Genomic DNA, 23376 nt, shown 5'->3' with positions numbered 1-23376 from the left:
TCTATACTTTTGTTGTTAAAATGTTATGTCTCAACCAAGTACTGTATGGTTTTTATAGTTTTAACAGTGTGTCACACAGACAGCAAATATTGTCCAAAAAAAGTAAGAAATCTTTGGGGGTGCTTTGATTCATTTTGGGGGTGCTGAAGCACCCCCTGTTCAAAACTATCCTTATATTTAAAATTATGTCATGTTCATTTACTTTTAAGCCCCTGGAAAAAGAGGGCAGTGTATAACAAATGGTTAGAACTTCTAAACAACAAGAGTCATGTATGGACATATTAGTTTTGCAAAATCAGGTAACTTGTTTTGCAAATCAAGTTCAACTGGCAACTAGAAACTGCAACTGTAGTCTTCGGGTTTTACGACTTTGACTACAAGCCCCATAATCCACCTATTACCAGCTTTGGCGATATTCTTTAGGTTCCGTCCAATTGTTATTGAGATTCTACAATTGACACGGCAGCTAAGGCATGTCATTGGTTTCTAAGTGGTTTCCAGGAAGTGAACGCCACCGATCTAACCACCTCCCACATGTGAGCCCCCGTCGTTAGCACCACGCGCAGCGTGTAGAGGAGAGAGAAACCGGTCGGGAAAGCAACGTCATTCCTCGGACCACCGACTTGACGTAGCGCAGCAGACAGAGAGCGGAGTGGAGCCGCGTTGTCCGAGGCAGGTAAAGTACCATCCAGTATATGCCAATATTCATAGGGTCTAAAAAGCTGGCAGTTGGTTTCCATATTGTTTCCAGGGGAACACGAGGAAAGTAGGTCGTATTAGATAAGAACAGGGTGGACACTAGGGCCTGGTAGACTGTAGGCCTGGTTTCCCCCGCGCTCTGCATTGAGCGACACATCCCGGTTAGAGTCTTTCCTTTACGGTCAGTCCAGCTGCCAGCACTGGCAAGGTGCCTTAACGGACACCGCGCCACTAGTTTGGAGAGGTACACGGTTCAGCGATAGATAAATTAACCTATCCGATAACACTGTAAACGATAGTCAGTTTGTTAACCGGCGGGTTCAGCGCAGATGTTTAGCTCTTCTTTTTCCACGTCTTTCAGGTGCTGAAGCGATCACAGCAGAAAGATGGCGGACGACCCCAGCGCGGCGGATAGGAACGTGGAGATATGGAAAATCAAGAAGCTGATCAAAAGTTTAGAAGCTGCCCGTGGGTAAGTAATACATTTTTGTCGCATTTCGAGGTAATTGTCTGGTCGGCAGTACTTGAGTTTAAGGGTTCGGGTGATTGTGTCAATGTATACCGCAGCAGCAGCTGGAAATGGTATAAATGGGGCCGAATTTGGGAGTGGTTAGCTTAGCATAGCTAACTTAGCTAACCGTTGCTTTTGCTTGTCGCTAGTTAGCCAATTGCTAGGCGCTAACGGATGTCGCATTTAATCTCCCTGGAAGTTGAAAACATGGTTTATTTTGGACAAAACACATTTTGTTTTTGTCAGTGTTTATATGTTGTAGCTGGCATTCTGAAGAATTTTATTCAGTTCAAGCTAGTAAGGTTGATGCTAGTTTTGTTGCTAATGAGAACCGCTAATAGACGTCATCTTTGGAAAGAGGCCGGCATGGGTGTCTTAAACAAAAAAAAAGCAGCACGTTGACGAAAAAGGGAAGGCCGGCTAGCTTGTAGTTACAGTTTCACATGCTGTTATATAGTCCAAATGACGTTCGTCTGCTCTTTTTACACGCAAATCATACGACAGAGCCTCTTAATTTCCTCTAGAGTCCACTAAGTTAGTCACCTCATGGCAGCCGAACTGCTTGACGGTTCATTACAGCGTTACTGGTTTCAAACTGGTCAGGTCAAAAAGAATTCGACATCAGTTGTTGGCCGACAGGGACATTGTGGGCCTCTTGAATTATCAAACAAGGCATGTGAATGTGGGTGTTACTTCACTGGCTTGTAGCTTGCTCTGCGACAGTTTGACGTCTAGTGTTGCGCAGAATTTGCTGTCCTGTGCTCCCCTGCCTGCCATGTTACACACTCAGTTGACTGTTTGCCCTACATCTATCCAGCCTCTTCTACCTGGCTGTGTGCGTGTCAGCCTGTACTTCTGTGATTCATCTGTTGATTGGTTGTAAATGAAAGGACAACAATGCAAAGTAGCAAGACTTAAACTTAGTCCTTGTTTCAAGGACAAAGATTGTGTACTGTGTAACTGAAAGCCCATACCATTTGTCCCTCAACCTGCCAGACCTTGTCAAGGTGATATTTTGCCAAGAACTGTTGTGTATTTACAAAACTAAATTAGAGCAAACAATTACGCTATCTTGGAGGTAATTACATGGCTCAACTGGTTTGGCGTAATCAAAGTTGATTATTATATGGCCTTGATATTAGATGCCAGTTTCACCATGGCATACCTAGGAGTGGCATAATTGTCAGTTATTCAGTCTATTTCATCACTTCTATGGCTTCTTGGCTGTGTACAAATGCTGTTATATGCACTAACATTACATCCTCACTCTCTCTATAGTAATGGCACCAGCATGATCTCTCTGATCATCCCTCCAAAGGACCAGATATCAAGAGTGGCCAAGATGTTGGCTGATGAGTTTGGCACTGCTTCCAACATTAAGAGTCGAGTCAACAGGCTCTCTGTTCTCGGGGCCATCACCTCTGTACAGCAAAGACTAAAACTCTACAACAAGGGTATGCATGTAAAAGAATGCCCATTTTCTTTTGGGAAATGGTAGTGGTTCTTGGGGCCAACAGAAAAGAAATTCATTTTGGCATATCATTGTATTATTGTAATATTTTCAGCTATAATTTTTCCAAGGGTTTTTTTTTTTGAAAAAAGAGACAACTTAAAACATAGGATGTATTTACTTTCAAAACATTCAGCTCCAGTCCTCCTTTGAATATTTATGGTCTCTGGCTTTTTTCTTCCCTTCCCAGTGCCACCCAATGGCTTGGTTGTGTATTGTGGCACAATTGTGACAGAGGAAGGCAAGGAGAAGAAAGTCAATATCGACTTTGAGCCTTTTAAACCAATCAACACCTCCCTGTACCTCTGCGACAACAAGTTCCACACCGAGGTGAGAGAATTTCCTTAGTATTTTGATGCACATGCAAAATATTTTTTTTTTAGAGAAACTCTGTGGTATGTAAACCTCGCCTTGGTCTTTTTATTTTTCTTTCTGTCTTCCACATTCTTATGATCCGTTCTTGCCTCACTAATGTCCCAACACAGGCATTGACAGCCCTGCTGTCTGATGACAGTAAGTTTGGCTTTATTGTGATCGACGGTAGTGGGGCACTCTTTGGCACACTGCAGGGCAACACCAGGGAGGTGCTGCACAAGTTCACTGTGGACCTACCCAAGAAGCACGGTACTGAACTGGAATGTTTAGAAAATACATTTTACGTTGTTTGTTTTGTTTTTGTTTATTTGTTGTTGTTTTTTTTTTTTTATCTTTGCTTTGCTCTTTCAGGCAGAGGAGGACAGTCTGCTCTGCGTTTTGCTCGACTGAGAATGGAGAAGAGACACAACTATGTGAGAAAAGTAGCTGAGACAGCTGTCCAGCTCTTTGTGTCCAATGACAAAGTTAATGTGGCAGGAATGGTCTTGGCTGGCTCTGCTGATTTCAAGACTGAACTCAGCCAGTCTGACATGTTTGATCCAGTAAGTATGATGTATTGAAACAACTTTTTTTTTTTTTTCACAAACTTCTCACTGCAGTGAATAGATGTCCAAAAGAAGGCTGGTGACCTTTTAAGTTTTTGTTCCGAGTTGTATAAATATGTATATTTAATAACTATCTAATATTGTAAGAAATAAACACTGGTATTTGGTAGTAGTGATGAAATAGTGACATAGCGAGTTTATTTTAAACTTGGCACATGATGTGTGCAGCCATACTGTAAATGGAAAGTGCCGCCTTTTATTTGCCAGTAAGCCACTGATTTAGCTAAATCTTATGTCTTTACAACCAATAATGGAATGTGGTTGCACAAACAAAGAAAGAGACAGATATGAAAATCTGCATATCCCACACTTTACTGCAAGCTTTGGTTAGCAGTTAATGAGTTTGAGGGACTTTCCAAGGCTTTGGGGAATATAACCAGCAGCATAGTCTATCATTATTGTCAGCATATTTATTGTGGTAGCTTTCTCCATTTTCTTTATCTTGTCAGCAGGTTTATTTGGTTCCTACTCTGTCTGTAAAAGTTACTAACAACTGTTTGATTTCTACAGAGGTTACAGGCAAAGGTTCTGAAGCTAGTGGACATCTCCTATGGAGGAGAGAATGGTTTCAACCAGGCTATTGAGCTTTCAGCAGAGGTCCTGTCGAATGTGAAGTTCATCCAAGAAAAGAAGCTCATAGGTGAGTGTGTGTGGTTTTCTTTTTTTTTTTTTTTTCTTTTTTTTTTGTTAAAGGTAAAATCTTCAAACTTTTTCCTGATGATTCTTCTGTATTTACAGGGCGGTACTTTGATGAGATCAGTCAGGATACAGGGAAGTACTGCTTTGGTGTAGAGGACACACTGAAAGCCCTTGAAATGGGAGCTGTGGAGATTCTCATAGTCTATGAGAACTTAGACACCATGCGTTATGTTCTTCGTGTGCATGGGGCAGAGAGCAATGGAGCAGAGAATGGTAAACAAACGACTACAGTGTTATCTGCAGTAGCTGAGACAAAAAGCAGTAAATGAATTCTAATTGTGGTCCTACAATTCAAAAGTTTCTTCTTTGTTCTTCAGATGAGAAGACTTTGTACTTAACGCCAGAGCAGGAGAAAGACAAGTCTCACTTCACAGACAAGGAGGTAAGTGCTGCAGAAGAGGAACTGATCTCTGGGAGTTAAGTTGGACCCATTCCCTGTGATGTGATGCCTTACTAACGCTGGTTGTGTTTCTAGACGGGGCAGGAGCATGAGCTGATCGAGAGCATGCCACTGCTGGAGTGGTTTGCGAACAACTACAAGAAATTTGGAGCCACGTTGGAGATAGTAACAGACAAGAGTCAGGAGGGGTCCCAGTTTGTCAAGGGCTTTGGAGGCATTGGGGGTGAGCACACTGTTGTTTAATAACAGTTGAATGTTTGATCAAAATGAAGTTAGGAATATATTTGATATATGTGGTTCAGTGATGATTTCATCATTGGGTTGTTATGATGATCTAGTAATTGTACTCGAGTATAATTCATGTATTATGCACTTGAAGATAGTAGCAGTAGAGAAGACAAACAGTTCCTCTTCTGCTTATTCTGATTCATGCTTCATCTTGGTACAGGTAAGGCCTCATATAGACATTGTTGTACAGTAGAAATTTGTATTATAGAGGGTTTCACCATGTAAAATAGGAGAATTGGGGCAGAGGCACTGTTGAATTGTTAGTTGTATAAAAAGTAGAGATACTTGTGGCAATTTAAATCGGTTTAGTGGTGTAATACATTTTAATGAGGATCTTAAAAGGATTTCAGGACTTTGTGCTTTTCACAATAGAAACACCATCATTCCAGGACCCCTAAAAGCACTTTTTGTTTTGTTTTTTTGAAGAAGTAGTAGTTAAGTTGTTAATTTTCACCTAATATTTTAAATTAGAAGTAATTTTAGACAAAGGAAGCATTTAACTATTAGGGGTTTTATTAGTTACGCAAATGATTTAGGTTATTTAATTATAGGTAATAAACATAAAATATATTTTAGAATTCAGTAATAAACAAATGGTACGAAAATATAATACCCAACACATCTAAATAATTGAATTATTGTAGAAGAAAACTGTTATGGACAAGTTAAAGGAATTTTGAGTAACAGGTTATGGTCGTTATGCTAAAACAAGCATTTATTAGGAAAAGAGCACTATTGTGAAACAATTTGAATTTGACTGACGTCACAGTTGGCTGAAATAAAACAAAACACAATTTCATTAATTATTGTGAAGTTTTATCACAGTGCACCTACACCTCTTATCCATCATCCACACTGTTCCACCTCAGTTTGTAGCTCAGCAGGCCTTGGACTCGTTCATTTTAGGTATTCTGCTCTGGACTTTGCTTTTTATTAGGCCTGAGTAGATCGCCACACTCAGGGTTCTCTGCTCAGTTCAGCAACCCGCCTGGTTCTCCACATTCCACACTTCTCCGGCTCCATATCCCATCCATGACCTGTTCAGCCTGGCAGAAATTCCTCGTCTTCTATCCAACTACAGTCCCCTGTATATCTATCAATGTTATCTAGCCAGCTCTGGCTTATGCAGTCTTCATATCAAAATGAGTGTAAATGATACATGTTGCTAGGCAACCAGGCAGGGTGAGTGGATTTTACATTAATTTCTGTGGGGTCAAAGTGACATGTGGTAAGTATATCTTTTTATTCCACACACTTCTAAATGATAAGTGAATCCATTTTTAGTTAAAGTCATGAAATATTTTTGTCTTTAGAGGTTTTTTTGTTTGTTTGTTTTTTAACCCCAAAATGACCCCCTTGGCACTTCTAATACTAAAGTCTAATACTTTCAGAATTCATGTTTTTCCCTGCCACTGTTTAGCCAAAACAAGTTGCCATCATACCACACTACTTAATCAATCATCTTTTGTATTCCTCAGGTATCTTGCGGTACAGGGTGGATTTCCAGGGCATGGAGTACCAAGGAGAGGACGATGAGTTCTTTGATTTGGATGACTACTAGGTAGTCTTGGACTGATATTGGGAGAAAAAAATGAATGAAGAAATAAGGAAATAAAAATGCCACCTCTCTTGCAGCAAGCGAGAGGTGCAACTGTGTTGACCATATATATATGACAGACACACCTTCCAGTTCACCTGTTGCATACACAAACTTGCACATACTTACACAACAAAATGCATCACACAGGCCGAAGAGGAGTGAGATTTTCTTTCATCCAGAGAGGGAGAAAGCCCTTCCTGAATAAATCCCTGCCTTAGAGTGCTGGTTCCTTCCCCTAGTTGGATTGGACTTGACTCATTTTTGTTCTTTTCTTTTTTTCTTTTGTTTTTCTTCCTCCCCTCGATTTTGAATGAACACAACAGCAAGTTCCCAGATTCCTCGTTGCCGCTGACCCCGGTCCTAAGATGAACTTTGGATTCACTCCTGACATACAGAAAATATATTTTCCTTTAATGCGTCATCATGTCCCTATCCTCTCTCCCTTCCTTCTATGCTTTCTCTCTCTCTCTTTTTTTTTTCTTTTTTCTTTTTTGCATTTCATTTTTTTACTGGTAACTGCTGCTGTTGTATTTTATGAGAGTGGGGGATTTTTTTTACCTGGGTTTCTGTAGAGAAAGGGGGGACAAAGTATTAAATTTCAACTGCTGAAAACCATTGCTACCTCCTCATCTGCTGTGGTCTCACTCCTGTGCCATCTCATTTACTTAAAAGGCTGACCTTTTCCTGACAACAAAATTGATATGTTTTATGAGTGACGCGTGCATGACTTTTACAGAATTTAGTTATCTTATTCAATCGTCAGACTTGCCACATAATGTTGAAATTTTCTACATTTTAAATTGCAAAAGGCAGTAAAATCACATCTTTAATATAGCTATTCATTATAAATCTTGGCCTTTACATGTAGTCATCTCTTTAAATGAACTTCCCTTAAATGAAATATCCCGTGTACACATTGGATTGCATTTGTACATTTATCTGACCGCTTTTATAAATCTAAATTAATTAAAAATCTCAATTTGTCATTGCATTCCTGCCGACAGTTTTTATAGGATGTGTTGGTCTAGAAAGTTGGTTTTGACATTTGCGTGTCGAATAGGGGAACAAAGGTAAGAACAAATGGCCAGGTTCTCATTCATAATGCAAAGAGCAGAATTCGTGAAGACGTGTTCCCTAAAGATTTGTAGAGAATGACCTTGGTAAATTATGCCTTAAATTATAAATATAGCAAGCTGAGGAAGTAAACCTACACTGGTGAATGATGAGTTTTCTGGCTCCAGTTGCTGAGAAGGCAAACAAACTGACCTGCTTATTATGGTATTAAAACAATGATGGCGTAATAGACCAGAGGGTTGGGGATGTGAGTAATTCAAACCCATACACTTCAGTGCCTAAGGAAAGCAACAACAGTTCAGCTAAGGTGAAGTTATCCCAAAGATCCTGGTTTATTGCGTTGTCTGGATTGCTCCGCTTAAAAGACGAAACAAAAAATCTGGACCAGGCTTTCCTGCATCTGTATTGATGGAGTTTCAGGTTTTAAGCTGCAATGCTAATTCATCATTTATTGAACTGGTTTCTGGTTGTTATAATGGTTGTTAGTGGTTCTTGTTACCACTTTTGATTATCTGTCACTACTTAGTTGAATTTGTTTTACCCATGCATAATCCTGAGTTTGCTAAAATGTGTATTTGAAAACTTTAAATTAAGCTTCATAAAGTATCTGTTTCTGTCATGTCGCATATTTAAAATAGCCAACATCCTGCAGCATCTCAGAGAAAAGCTATGCGGATGATTGATTTTGCCTTGGTGTATTCCTCTTCAGGATAGCAACAGCATCTTCATCAGTTTGCCTTTTTGTTTGGGGGAGTCACCGGGGAAGCCTTGGTAGCACGGCAGGCCAATCAATAAAAGGCAAAGAGGCGAAACCACGCCCACTTAGCCAAAATCTATCCAATCGGCGTGTTATTAAAGTCCATGGGCGTTACCATCCCCCCACCCACCCTTTTGACACTGCCCTACCAAAGCTGTGTGGCTGAGCGAAGTGGATGACGTCTCTGAATTTGCGGGCCGCCGACGCAGGGCTGGGTTTCCATTTTCATAGCGAGTTTCGGGGGGGATCGTCAACATGGAGCAGGAGATGGAGGACAAAACGGTGGAACTGGTGGTAAGATCTTTTTCTATATGGCATTATGAACAACCGAATTGATCGCTGTCAGTGTTTTATTGAGGAAATCGCCGAGGCTCTATTCGACGGCGGCAGGAACGGGCTGAAGCGACTTGTCGGGAGAGGTGGAGGAAAAAGGAGGGGGAACCAGAAATCAGAGGGAGGGCCTGAAATTATCGATACATTTTGCTACGAATGCTCCACATACTGGTTGGATTGATTAACAAGTCCCAGACATCTCTCTCTGTTAAATTTAAAACCTGTGTTGGTTTGGGTACAGTTTGTACATAATGGGAAAAATTAAGAGGTTGATGTGCAATCGTCGGTCGAAGGCAGACGAGAATTCTTGGGGTAGCGTTTACTGCGGTGACGCTGCGCCACTTTAACTGGGCCCTGTCTGATTCTTAGCTAGCCGCCATGCTAATACTGACTAGAATGTCGTGAACTACGTAAATTTACGGGCAACGCGATGTTATATCATGTAGTTTTAGGGTAAGACGGCTTACTCGGTAAATGATGTGTCAGTCACATCTTTATATTTTATGTGAACATAGCTAAAATCATAACAATGCGTTGCTTGTGTGTTTATATTTTTTAAAGTGCGTAGAAGGAAGTGTATCGCTTTTTCATTCACACAGCGTTACCTCCACTAGCGAGCATTAGCAATTAGCTTAATAGCTAGCTTGCTAAATACGCTGCTTGACACCAATTTCTACATTAAAAACAAACGGCTGACTATGTCTAGAAAAACTATTTTCGTAACCACAAACATAAATTAAGACGACGGTATTATTTTCATTTTTACTCAATTAGATTTTGCCAAAACTATTGGGTTTATTGTACATTGATTTTCTGCCTCGATAAACTAGCCAGCTAGGCTAATTGTAGCCTACCAACCGCTAACATTTACTCTGTGGGGTCAAAGTGGTCGTAAGGAAGACGTCAATTAATACGAGGATTTGATCTGTTATGTCAGCGAAACTGACCTTTTAAAAGAATTTCAGTTTACACGTGTTTGGAAGATCTATCAGTTTGTGCAAGAAATACAGTGGAACTGTACAAATTAAAGGTTGAAAGCCGGGCCTAGTAAATAATGTCTTGTATTCCTTAATAGAGATGTAAGATGTAGTCCTGTTAAGTTGGGAAAAAAAGTTTCGTAAAAGAGCACCTAATATGTACTTGTACTAAAGAGTCATTTGCTTAAGCATTACAGGTGTCTATAGCCGCTGTCTGCCAAAAAGCGATTCCCCAGATGTTTGCATTCGTTTTTATGTCTAATATACTTGCTAAATGTGATGTAATCAATGAGATTTACGAAGGGGCTATTATAAAATAAAGAAATTGTGTGTTTTGTAAGTGTATATAACTCTACAGTATTGTACCTACTCTTCGTTCTAAATATAGTCAAGCGAGTTCTTTTTTTCCACTTAAAACATATTTCTAGAGCTGGTATGTTGTTTGTTGTAATATCTGTTGCTTTCTTATCCAGATGTCTTAAAAAAACGTTTTGTTAATCTCAATTAGACTTTTTAAAGGAGGGATAAAAATCACAAAATTGATGTCAAAAATATTTCATGAATGATAAACTATATTTTAACATGCCATTCACAACAGTTTGAGAATCCGCAGTATTTATTTATTTTTGGCAAATAATCACTTTTTGGTACAACATCTATGAATGGCCTAAATCATTCCTCAGTAATTAAGAGCGAGTTGTCTTAAATTGGTAATCTCACCAGACATCACTAAGGGACTTAAAAGTTTATCAGGAAAAATTGGAGGTTTAAACTGCAATGTGGGTAAATAAAGTGAAATTTTTGTATGGTTTGAGTAGTAATTTGGCCTTTCAGTTGAAGTAAATGGTAAAATCTAAAACAGATTTTAAGTGCTTGAACAGCCTTAGAATATGTGTCTAGTAATAAAAGCTATTATCATATATTCAGCCCATGGATTTCAATTCAACGCTTGGTCATAATTTTCTTGACCAAGGAAAAAAAGCTTAACATGGGATTAAAGTCATTAAATTACACTAAAGGATAAGACAAAGTGGAGCATAAATTGTTTACCCTACACAGAAAATTGAGAATTTTGTCTGGGTTGTGTTCATGTATTTAATTTAATTTATTTATTTGTCCCAGTGTTATTCACTAACCTCTCATGAGAGTGGGGATGGCAGAACAGTGGGTGGGGCTCATGTCAAAGCGAGAGTGACATTAATTGACGATTAATACCATTGCCCCTCCCTCTCCTCTACCTATCCCCACCCAGTTCATGTCTAATAATGCTTCCGTGTGTATGTTTATCAGTCTGTATCTGTGTGTGACGGGGTGTGTGTTCCTGCGCTCACCGTGCCAATGTGTGTAGCTCTAATACTGGTTTTTCCCCCTCACTATCCCCCACCTCCTCTCTTCCTCCTCTCTCTCCACCTTTGATGGTTACACGCTCACTTCCTCTCAATTTCAAACCAAACCATATTTATTTATCCATTCTTTTTGTCCCGTTACACACATTTACACTTCACTTGTCCTGCTCCTCACTCCCCACCACTTCCATCCATCTATCCATTCATTGATCCATCTATTCACTCACCCTTTTTGGTTTCCAACTTCCCAACATCCCCCCCCCCTTCCTTTACTTCCCACGTCTCTCTTGCTCTTCCCTTTCTCTTCCTCCCTCACCCTGTCCACTTCGTTCTCCTCCTCCCTTCCTCCCTTCCTCTCTCTCTTTCACACAGTGCTCTGTGCCTCGCTCTCTCTGGCTGGGCTGCTCCTCGGTGGCTGAGAGTTTGTGTGCACTCAGGTGCCTGCAGAGCATCCCCTCCACCCGGGCTCACAACCAGGTTCTGCCTCTCTCCTCTTAATTCTGCTGCTCCTCCTCCTTTCCCCTCCTCCCTTGCCATCTCCTCACCCTTTACTTTTTCTTTGCCCACCCCACACAACTCCTCATACCACCTTGGTGCACACAGCACCCACTCACCCCCTCACCCTCCTACCTTCTCACCTTCCGTTGTCCTGTCCTCCCTGTTCGAAGCACTCTTGGGTTCTTCTTTGGTGCCTCCTCAAACACTCTCTGCTTAAAAGTAATTTTATTTATACAAAGTATAACATACTACTTTCAGATCTTTTGAAACAGAACAGTGAAAACGATAAAGTTGCCAGTGCTTTGTCTTGTTTAACCAAAAAAAAAAAAAAAATCTGGATATGCCAAGTTTGAATAGTAAACTATTTCCTGAGTACTTTGGTATGGTAAGAGAAGGGATGCAAGGGTACCAGAGAATAACCATGCACTGAGGAGTATTGTTTTCTCTCCTTCTACCTGGAGGTGTGAGGGACGAGGTGGGGGTCCTCCTTCAAGCTCTGAGAGGCTACATGTTTGCTTGCTTGCCTGCCTAGCTAAACCTGGTGTCTTTTTTGTTTGTGAATTTTATTTCTTTTTGCTTCTTCTTTTCTTCTATGCATGATCATTAACACTAGTAAGACCACCATGGCTTCTTATCCTGTCTGCTTTGGTAATTGAGAAGACCATTATGGCTTCTTATCCCATTTGACTTGGAACTTGAAAAAATCCAAGTACAAAGTCTTGGTATTTGGATCTTTTTGTTTGTGTGGTTGTACTGATTGCAGCCACTCAGTTCTGTTGATTTTGCTCAAGCTCTTCCTGTAGCAGCATCACCAAAAGATGGTTATCTGCACTGAGCAAACTTGCAACAGCTCACACTTGAAGTATAAAAAAAGTAAAATAAACAACAGTGTCTACATGACCGTGCAAGCAGCTTTCAGGATAGAGCTTGTTTATACTGCAAAGAAAACTTTTCAGCTCCTGAAAAAAGCTTTAACAGATGGGCTTTTATAATATATGGACCAACAGGTACACACTGTAGATTTGTTTTACCCCCCCCCTGACATTACTATTTTCAGATGATACCTATGGGGTCATTCATCACCCACACATGTATACAATAGCTCTGACCCTCTCTGAGGTAAACCTCTTTTGTATCCCCAGGTTCCCAAACAGGAAATGTATACATTAAGAAGTATAGCAGTAAACCTATAAATTACATCGATGAATTGGTGTGTTTCAAATGTAGATATGATTTAGATGGTTTTTGCTTTTTTATTTTTGCTGAGTGTACAGTTTGTTGTGAAGGCCTGTTAGTTCAGGAATATGCTCTTTTAAAAAAAAAAAAATAAAAAAATTTAAATTTATTTTTTTTAAACTGTTAATCTTACAGAGTAGAAACAAGCCTCCTAACATCAGCAGTTTGTATTTTTAACAACTCTAAATGATAAACCTAAGAGTACAGTTGGTCTGTGAATTTCCTTTTTTTTTTTTTTTCTTTTGCTGGATGTGTCTAATTAGGAATAACAATTATTGTTGTCTGCCGTTGGCTTCCAAACAAGTATACATACTCTAAGGAGGCTAATAGTTTTAGTTGAATGTACAGAACATGTCAGTACATGAGCTGTGGATAACAATGTTAGTATTAAAGTTTCTATAGCATGTTTGCAGTCCATTTACAAAGGATGCTAGAAATGGCTTAGATCTTATTTTCTTTCTATCATTTGTATCTCTAAGACCAATATCTCTTTTATTACAGTTATACCTGAGCTGAGTACCAGTGACATACCAAGATTTTGCCCTTTAATTTCCTGTCCAGACTATTTGACCCACATCGCAGACAAGCAAGAGGATAGATTCTCTGTTGCAGCGCTTTGTTTTCTCTTTTCTCATTTTTTCTTCTTTCCTCACTTTGTGTGTGTGTGTGTGTGTGTGTATGCAAGGCTGTTTGTGCGTGCACGTCTCAGAAACTTGATGGTTACCCCCTCCTTGGCTGTGTTTGTTGCATTCTTGCGTCAAACGCTATCCACACTGCTGCCCCAGCTCTCAAAGTGCCTTTAAACACAGACTGAGTGAGAATGAAACACTAACCTGTGGCACGTCTTTGTTTTGTTCTTTATCCACAGAACACATCAGGGATGGAGTCACAGAACCTTGTGGACGATCTGTCGCCAAAGAAGAATACAGTTCTCAAGGTGTGCTTTATTACAGTATTTCAAATGTACATACAACATTGGTATGGTTTATTATTTAAGAATTAAATAATAAATAAAGCTTTAACAAAATAACTTTTGTTAAAGCTTCAGCTGACTTTAAAACTATTGCGATTTGGACCTTTTTGGATTCTTAAAATACAGTAACCTTTGATATTTACATTAAAGGTTTTGTTGTCTCCTGCTGCACTTCAAATGAAAACACCACTAATCAGTCTCTCTCTCTTTCTCTCTACTGTGTGTCTGGAACTTTATTGCGTGGCAGTAAAAAATTTATTTTGAACTTTCGGCAGCATTAATCCCCTTCGTTCACGCCTATACATGGGCTTCAATAAGCACAGCAACTTTGAGCTTCAGTGTCTCCCCCACCTTTTTTTCCTCAGTGTATTTATTTTTATTTCTAGACGGGAAAAATAAAATCATTTAGTAACATTAGATTGCATTACTTGAAAAACTACATTTGAGTTCAAATCGTTTTTAATGCCATGGTGTTAGCTGGGAAACTATGCACTGAAGAACTTCAAGTAAGTTCACCAATCCACAGGTGACACTCCCAGTCAGCATTTTCTCTTCATACAAAAATGAGCTGCTGCTCAAAGTTTGGTATACAGTTGAAATGATTTCCTGTGTCACAGCGGGAGCCTAAAAGATTTAACTGACTGGATTTGCGTTATGTGACTATTTATCAACATCTTCTCAGTCTAACACAACTAGACATTTAATCTTCATGTGCTCCTGATATTTACAGCTTAGTAACGGTCCTGTTGTGGGATCTCGTAAACGCCCGTCAGAGGGGAACTATGACAAGGAGAAGGAGCATTGCATCGCCCTGTTTGACCAGTGGTCGGAGGCCGAGCAGGTGGAGTTTGTTGAGCGCCTGATTTCCCGTATGTGCCACTACCAGCACGGCCACATCAATTCCTACCTCAAACCAATGCTGCAGAGGGATTTCATTACTGCGCTGCCAGGTACCAACAGAGATTAGCGGATGTTTGTTACCCACAGGTTTTGCATGACGTACATCTTCCCTAACTGCATCGTAGCTCAACAAAGTTGTGTGGTCAAAAAGTCTTTGACCACCCAACTGTGTGTGTATATGTGTATAAATTTTTAATTTTTTTTTATTTTAAAAGGTAAACAGAAACATAAAACCCTTTTTAACCTTTTATAAGCATTTTAAAGGAATAAACACAACTTGATTTATTGATTGTCTTTGAACAATTCAGAATAAATGAGCTCTGGGGACAGATGAACTAACGAGGTGAGATAATGTCACTGCTTGCACTTGGTCACCTCTGTTCCCCCTCTGTCTAGCCCAAGGCTTGGATCACATAGCGGAGAACATCCTGTCTTTCCTGGATGCACGCTCGCTGTGTGCAGCAGAGCTGGTATGTAAGGAGTGGCAGAGGGTCATCTCTGAGGGTATGCTGTGGAAGAAGCTCATTGAACGCATGGTCCGAACTGATCCGCTCTGGAAAGGCCTGTCCGAGAGACACCAGTGGTAAGAACGAATGCAGGCACTCCCAGATGCAGGTTAATAAGAAAATGATATTGTAATGTGTATTGAAAGAAATCTGTTTAAAATATGGGTAAAAAAATTTAAAAGGTTAATTTTACATACAGGAAAGCTTGAGGATAAAGTGGGAAAGGTTATCCTTGGTTGGGCTTTAGTGTCTGCTTCACATGCAGAAATTCCCAGTGCACAAAGGCGAGTGTCATTCTCTTTTTTTCCCCCCAAGGGAGAAATATCTGTTCAAGAACCGCACCTCAGAAATCCCACCCAACTCCTACTATCACTCCCTCTATCCCAAGATCATTCAAGATATAGAGGTAAGTCATAACGCCTAATGTGATTACATTCTCATTATTTTTATGACTTTCGATTTTTTTTAATTAATTTATTTATTTTTTATCAGTTTGTATTATTGCACCAGATATCATTTGTCATCATGATTTTAAAAAATGGACTTAAGTAGGCAAACCATTTATAGGCATAACTGTATAAGTTTGAAAATAACAAAATTAGTTACTGAGCTTCACATGGATTATTATTTTGGATTCAGCAAAGAGCAATGTGAATGTAATTATCCTCTCGAATGATTAACGTCTAAAGTTTTATTTTCATGTTCACATTTTGCTACACTCGTACAAATACTTCTTGATTATGAGTAATAAATGAAAAGATGATTATTGTTTTCGTGTTAAATTATCATCACAATAATGCTGAAACCATTTTGTAGCCTGGTAGATGTTGCATCTGTTACAGACCTCTTTGTTTCTCTTTCCATCTAGACTATTGAGGCTAATTGGCGATGTGGCAGACACAACTTGCAGAGGATTCAGTGTCGCTCAGAAAACAGTAAAGGGGTTTACTGTCTCCAGTACGATGACGACAAGATCATCAGTGGCCTTAGGGACAATTCCATCAAGGTAACCGAGACTTGGTTATAAATAAAACATTATTTTTGTGTTTTGTTTTTTTTTTTCTCTTTATGGCTTACCATCTTACTGTGTGTGGTGTTGGTCTGAACCAGCAGAGAGTGAGACAGAGAACAAGTGAATTATAGGAAAGAAAGTCTTAACTCCAGACATGCTGTGTGTTCCACTTATCTGTCTGCCTGTGAGGGGCCTGCGAGAAGATGAGGATGAAGAGAAGGGGTGGATAGAGGGAGGAGAATAGCAGATTTGTCATCTTATTGTTATGTAGGAGGCTGACGCACAGCAAGGGAACAGCTGAATGGCTCTTACGCACATCAGTGCAGCAGTAGGGAAATGGGGCATGAACAGTGCATGAACGCTGCTGTGAGACTGGGCCATTCTTAGCATGACCCAAATCTGCATTCTTTTAAAAACCATTTCTTTCTTTGTCTAAATCTTCCTGTGCTTCACTCATCTCTTCAATTTTATTTTATTTTTTTTTTGCTCCTTTTAGATCTGGGATAAACAGACTCTGGAGTGTCTGAAGATACTGACCGGTCACACAGGCTCAGTATTGTGTCTCCAGTATGATGAGAGAGTCATTGTGACCGGGTCTTCTGACTCAACTGTCAGGTACAGCGCATCTTTTTCCAGAAATAACACAGGGTGTTTTTGGAGTAGGTCAAAGCTATGTCAGCAAGATGAACAAATGGTTCAAGTTACTGAAGAGAAAGTTGTGGAAGTCTGAATAAAGCAGAGGATACCACTCGGTATGAATATATCGTATCACTATATTTACTTCTGCTTTTGCTACATTTGCATTTTCATTTTCAACACTCATAACTTTAACATTTTAAAAACTGTCTCAAAATGCAGGCAAGTATCTGAAAATATCCATGTCAGGGGATTGTAAAAAAAAAAAGGTTATCTATGTAGATAATTGGAAGTTGGTTTAAAGCCATAGGAGATCCTATGTGGTACAAGGATTTTTTTTTTTTTTTTTTTTTTTTTTTTTGTCTGCATTTTCTTTTAGATCTCTTAGACTGGTTACTGATGCATCCAAAGTAAAACGTAAAATTCAACAAAGTGTAAGAACATGACCTAGAACCTGGACTTTTTTCCAGCAAAGAGCTCCAGTTGGATTAGAAAGAAAAAGCAACCACTCAGAATCCTTTACACTGTTCTCCCATCTACACAGCAGTTTATGCTATGAGCTTGAAATGCTTGTCTCATATCCACACTTACAGCCAGGTTAATATTGCCAGCTAACATAACTTGCATGTCTTTGGACTGCAAGAGGAAATGAGAGCACCTGGAGATTTTTAGTAGTCTTATTTATGTATTTATTTATTTTTATTTTTTTTACATTTGACATCATTTAGTAATATGTTTGGTAAATTTGCTTTTCTAACAGCATCCCATCCGTCTTGTAAAAGCTTATAATGCTCAAAATACTTTATGCATGTTTTGAGGAATCCTAATGTGTGATTGTTTCACAGCTGGTCATGACTACAGCCGGTGTTGTGCATTTAAGAAACTGAATATAAAAACGTTAGCATATATCCTATCAAAATGAATTAGATTTACTGTCATTATTGGAGATAGTTGGATGCATTTCATTGCAGATATTGAACATCTTGGCTTGTTGTGTATAGGTTAACGCTTGTTTGGCTACTGCACACAGAAGCTCAACATTATTTCTCTTATTACTTCACACTTCAGGCGTACTCACTGGGCAGTATCCAAGGAAAATGTGACTTCACTTCCTTAGCAACAGTTTGACAGGCACTTTGTTTGTGGGTTTGGTTGTCAGCTTTTCCAGAGTGTTGTGCGTTTGACTCTTGGCGCCTTAGTACAGCTCACTGTGTGTACATGTATGAAGTGTGAGATACTCTCTATTACAAATCTAGAAAAAAAATAAAATCTCTTGTGTCTCTATTGTTTTTCATTTTCCTTTGTTTTACTTCCATGTCCTTTCCATCTCCTTTTTGACCTCTCTTCCTGTTGCCCCCATCTCATTTTTCTTTCCTTCAATCATTTTCCACTGTGTCATTTCTTCTTTCTTTGTTTTTACACCCCGTCCCTTGACATGTCTGTTTTTCCTTTTTGCCATGTTCTGTTTTCTTCCTCTTTCTGTCACCTTTGCCTTTAACATTCGACCCTGCTGACATCTCCCTCCACTCTACAGGGTGTGGGAGGTAACGACGGGTGAGGTGCTGAACACATTGATCCACCACAATGAGGCAGTTCTTCATCTGCGTTTTGCAAATGGGTTGATGGTCACCTGCTCCAAGGACCGTTCAATTGCAGTCTGGGATATGGCCTCGCCTACTGACATCAGTCTACGCCGCGTCCTGGTGGGACATCGGGCTGCCGTCAATGTGGTTGACTTTGACGACAAATACATTGTGTCTGCCTCAGGGGACCGCACTATAAAGGTGACGACAGTTAGAGAAATGTTCCTTTACAGATCATTTCATTTTTTTTTTCTTTTCCAGAAATATTATCCATCTGATAAAATTTGGATTAATTTGATGTCAGAGTTTTAGTTTTATTTATCAGTAGAACAGATGTACATGATTAAAAACCCTCTGACTAAAAATTTCCTTAAATGTTGTAAACTTTCTGTGTTGTCCCCCTGTGTAGGTATGGAGCACCAGCACCTGTGAGTTTGTTCGTACTCTAAATGGTCACAAGCGGGGAATTGCCTGTCTACAATACAGAGATCGTTTGGTGGTTAGTGGCTCATCTGACAACACAATTCGGTATGTGTGTGTGAAATTCATGGCTAAACTAGCAAACATATGTCCTCAAATTTAAAATTCAGTAGTCAGTTAAAACCATAGTCTTTGTTAGCAGATAAAGTCATGCTATGTAATACAGGCAAGCAAAGTAATTTTGGATTATGTAGAATACCTGTCAATGTTTCACTATTAAACACCTCTTAAATAAATGAAATGTCTGGCTAACGTGTTCAGCCTCCTGATGGGGCAAGATTACAGTAGCTGAGTTTATGATTGATTGAATATGCAAAAAAGAATATCTAATATGTTTGTTCAGTTATGTTTACATCTTCTTTTATTTGTATTCACCATCAAATGACAGCATAAGTGTAGAGGGCAGCCAGTGTAGTAAAGATGCCAGAGATGGCTTGCTTATGCTCAGTTTTGGCAACAGACATATTTGTTAAATACTTCGATGTGGCGTCATTCTGTGAGCAGCCATCAGCATTATTATTTTTGTGGTGTACATAAGTGGATATCTTAGGTACCTCTTGGAGATGTGCCCCCAATCACCTGACTCTTACCTGCAACCTGTCACCTAACAGCTCAGTCTAGTCGCTGTGTCTTATTTGAATCCCTGCAGTACTACAAACTGATTGCAGTTGAAAAATCTTTGAAGCTTTGTTCTGTTATTTTGATGGATTTTTGATGTACAGTAGAATTTGGTTCCAAAGCTCAATGTCAATAATGTGTTGCATTTCTATTTCTCAACTTGCAGTTTTCACAGGTAAGATTTTTACGTGAAGGCGCAGCGAAAGGAAATGCAATTGCATCAGCATAATACACAATCAGCAGACACGTTAGGGCAAATGGATAAATATTGAGTCTTTGGTCTTAGCAGTCACTTTATTTGGCAACTAGATTGTGCCTTTGTGACTGACTTAATCATAAGGAGTTATGCACAACTGTTAGTTGTCTGTTTAAAGTCTGTCAGTTTCAAAGGTTGTAATATTTTAGCTGAATTTAACATGAACACTTTTTATTTACAAGCATTTGCAGTTTCTTTTTCTCTCAACAAATGAGCTGAAAGTTTAAAAGTCCCACTTTGACTTGTCAGTGTTTTGGAATGATATTTTGGCACAGATTGCTGTGTAAACACTGCAGGGTCTGGATCTTGGTGTTTGTTTACAAAGGCTTCTCTTTCTGCAGGTTATGGGACATAGAGTGCGGGGCATGCTTGCGAGTGTTGGAAGGTCACGAGGAGTTGGTGCGCTGCATTCGCTTTGACAACAAAAGGATTGTCAGCGGCGCCTACGACGGGTAAGTCATGTAAATACACAGTTTTGTGCACAGACTTTTGTTTTGGGTTTGTTTTGTGACATTTTGATTTGCCGTGCAGGAAAATTAAGGTATGGGACCTGCAGGCAGCCCTGGACCCACGAGCCCCAGCCAGCACATTATGTCTGCGCACTCTAGTGGTGAGTAACAGTGATTTAGCATCCCCAAGTGTCTGACTAATGAAGTGAGTGCAGCGTCTCTGGGGGAGGGGAAAAAATGTGGATGTTTGCTTTTTTCTTACTAAAAATACAAGGAAATTTTAATTTTGATCGTTTTAACTACCAGTAGTCACTACATTTAATGTGCACATTTGTTGATATTCAACGTAATCACCATCCAGATATTAGCTTGTACATTCACCTAAAACAAACAAAAAACATTATGAATGCTCTTGAAAATACTCTCCACTAAATCTTATTGCTCTTTATTAAATAATTGTGTATATAGAGCACTGGGCATGGATGATTCATTACAAATTAACTGTGTGACTCTGGTGGAAAACCCATTGTTTGAACTTCTAGTCAGGCCTCTTTAATTTATGGAAACAGTAGTTCTTTTAATAATCTAGTTCTGTGTGCTGATTATGTAAAAATTATTTCCTAATTTGTTGTGTTTTCAGGAGCACTCTGGTCGCGTGTTCCGTCTGCAGTTTGATGAGTTTCAGATCATCAGCAGTTCTCACGACGACACCATTCTGATATGGGACTTCCTGAACGTCTCAACCAACGGCCAGTCAGAGGGACGGTCTCCTTCGCGTACCTACACGTATATTTCTAGATAGCAGGTACCTAGATACACCTGGCACTGTAAAACCTTTCTATAAAAATCCAGCATTCTATGTTTACCCTTGTGGTGCAGACCCACCTGTGTGACACTCTGGCTTTCTCACCCAGGTGTCACCATCAACTGTACCCTTTCTTGGAGGAACCCAGGGCTGATTGGTTGATGGGTGCTTCCGTCATGGAAAGGAGCCCATCTCTTCTCGTTCCTCCTTGTCATCTCTCTGTCCATCTCCCACTCAGACCCCACCACCTCCTCCTCTCTGCCAGTTCTGACAGACTCTAAGCTTGTGCCCATTGCCTGCCAGTAAAGCGACATATACACACACAGGTCAACACTGATGAGGATTCCCTACTACAAAACCAATGCAGCGCTCCCAAGAAGCTCACTTTCTACTACTAATTTATGTTTTATAAAGTACACTAATGACAGTATTAACTTAGACCTTATATAAGTCACAAGCTTCCCCCCCTTTTTTTTTTTTAATTTTTTTTTTTTTTTTGTCCCCTTGATACAAACTTAAAGCAGCTTCTTCTCCTCAGTTTTCAGTCCCAGCCAAAACTGGTTTCCACTGATATGGAATCGCTTATAGATATATATTTATAAATATATATATTACATAGACACACACGCGCACACACAGACACACATATGTACACGCACAGTGGCACAGTTGGACAGAGGATGACCGGAGCTGTGATGCGGGAGACAGAGACTCTTTACTCAGCTCTAGGAAAGAGGGGAAGGATGGGAGCTGGAGGGAGTGAATTGGGGAGGGAGAAGTGTTTGGGATTGCATCCCTTCCTCCCTTTCACTCTCTCTTATGTCTCCCTGTTTCTCTCTTTCTCTCCACCCACCCCACCCTTCCTACGCTCCCTCTCCCCCAACCTCCAGAGATGCACACTCGTTTGGAATATGGGGGTGCGCGCGCATACACACTCAAAGTTTGCAAGAGTGTGTGTGTGTATGTGGACTTGTGAAATGGCAGAACGGAGCAGAAGCGTCACAGACATGCATGTGAGGGTGCCTTGGATACAGCATCCTGGCACACCTCTGCTCTTTTTTTTTTTTTTTTTTTTTTTTTTTTTTTTTTTTTTTTTTTTTCTTAAACTCTTCTCTTTTCTTTTTTTATTACTGTTATTTTCTAATTTTATTTGAGTATTTTTGGTTCTTAGTACAAAAAAAAAAATCATACTAAGCGTAGTCCTTTCTTCCCACCCTCTTGCTCTTTCTCTGTCTTCTTCCTCATTCTTTCTTCTAATCTTGACCTCTTGTCCATCTGTCCCTTTCACACCATCTTTCTCTCCTTACATCATCATCATCATCGTGCTTGCTTTGGTTATGAGAGAAGCTGGAATTCAAGAGCTCAAATTTAGCTGTAAACGGAGTTGTCTTGTCAAAAATTGTGTTGTATATTAAAAATGATTTTTTAAAGAAGAAAATGAACTTATTGTGAATAAAGTACTTGACAGTGGTGGAGTGTTGAGCCAACTGTAACATGAATGAGTGTCTAGTTGTCTATCTGTTCTCGTCTGTGTGGATGGTACGTGTGGTGTATGTGTGTGTTGCACTGCCTCTCCATCTGACTGAAAGTTCATTAGGCCTTTATCTGAAGTATATTGTAAACAGGCTAGATGGGAAGGAAGTAGCTGTTGTTACCTACAAGAAAACAGTTGGACCGAAAATACCCTTACACACGACACTTAATGTATTCTATCAGATTGCTTGCAGACACACATTGTTTGGAGTACATGCAAATCTGAAAGAATGCTGCATGTAAATGCTGTCTGTCAACATGGAACATAGCCCGTTGGCAGGTACTTATCTTTTACCCTATTGCGTTTTCTAAATAGAAATGGCGGGTTTTTTTTTTTTTTGTTTGTTTGTTTTTTTTCACGTTATTTTAAAAATTAAAAAGGATGGCAAGCATTATAAGAGCACACCTTGTCCTGAACATGTACATTAGGACCTGCACAAAATTTGAGTACAAAATGTTTAACATAAAATCCATGGGGAAATTATCAGTTCTCCCTACTAGTGATCATCAATTTCAGTCTCCGATTAATGAATACGTTCAGAAAATGAGTGCCAGTGGCTGAGAGTTTGAATTTAACGGAAGCCAGTTTGCATCTTGGCCTCAATCGTGAACTATGAGATAGAGATATATACACACATATATGAGAGACAGATATAGATTTTTTTTGTTTTGTTTTGTTTTGTTTTGTTAAAGAAAGGAATACATGCTGGTGAGGTT

General features: G+C 39.6%; 2 protein-coding genes across 3 annotated transcripts; both read left to right on the top strand.

The window, feature by feature from the left end:
• The first annotated feature begins 520 nt into the window (after positions 1–520).
• LOC134644934 (eukaryotic peptide chain release factor subunit 1) lies at positions 521–7302 on the top strand. The gene is made up of 11 exons (XM_063498129.1): positions 521–676; positions 1061–1171; positions 2489–2664; positions 2911–3050; positions 3206–3344; positions 3447–3637; positions 4211–4340; positions 4439–4612; positions 4717–4781; positions 4875–5022; positions 6566–7302. Exons 2-11 carry the CDS (start codon positions 1086–1088, stop codon positions 6646–6648), a joined length of 1332 nt encoding a protein of 443 aa, XP_063354199.1. The 5' UTR covers positions 521–676; positions 1061–1085; the 3' UTR covers positions 6649–7302.
• Positions 7303–8671: 1369 nt separating this feature from the next.
• On the top strand, positions 8672–22772 carry fbxw11a (F-box and WD repeat domain containing 11a). Of its 2 annotated transcripts, XM_063498107.1 has the most exons (14): positions 8672–8812; positions 11547–11651; positions 13777–13845; positions 14612–14831; positions 15178–15364; positions 15603–15693; positions 16156–16293; positions 16796–16914; positions 18470–18719; positions 18928–19046; positions 20214–20324; positions 20404–20482; positions 20962–21126; positions 21236–22772. In XM_063498107.1, exons 1-13 carry the CDS (start codon positions 8774–8776, stop codon positions 21121–21123), a joined length of 1689 nt encoding a protein of 562 aa, XP_063354177.1. In that variant the 5' UTR covers positions 8672–8773; the 3' UTR covers positions 21124–21126; positions 21236–22772. The 2 variants fall into 2 exon arrangements, with proteins under 2 accessions (XP_063354177.1, XP_063354187.1); XM_063498117.1 differs by lacking the exon at positions 11547–11651 and having other exon boundaries at positions 21236–22771.
• The last annotated feature ends 604 nt before the right edge of the window (positions 22773–23376 follow it).

The sequence above is a fragment of the Pelmatolapia mariae genome, linkage group LG2 (assembly GCF_036321145.2).
Source record: "Pelmatolapia mariae isolate MD_Pm_ZW linkage group LG2, Pm_UMD_F_2, whole genome shotgun sequence".
NCBI classification, from domain to species: Eukaryota; Metazoa; Chordata; class Actinopteri; order Cichliformes; family Cichlidae; genus Pelmatolapia; species Pelmatolapia mariae.
Note: the sequence above shows the minus strand (reverse complement) of the source record. Positions and strands in the feature narration are given on the sequence as shown.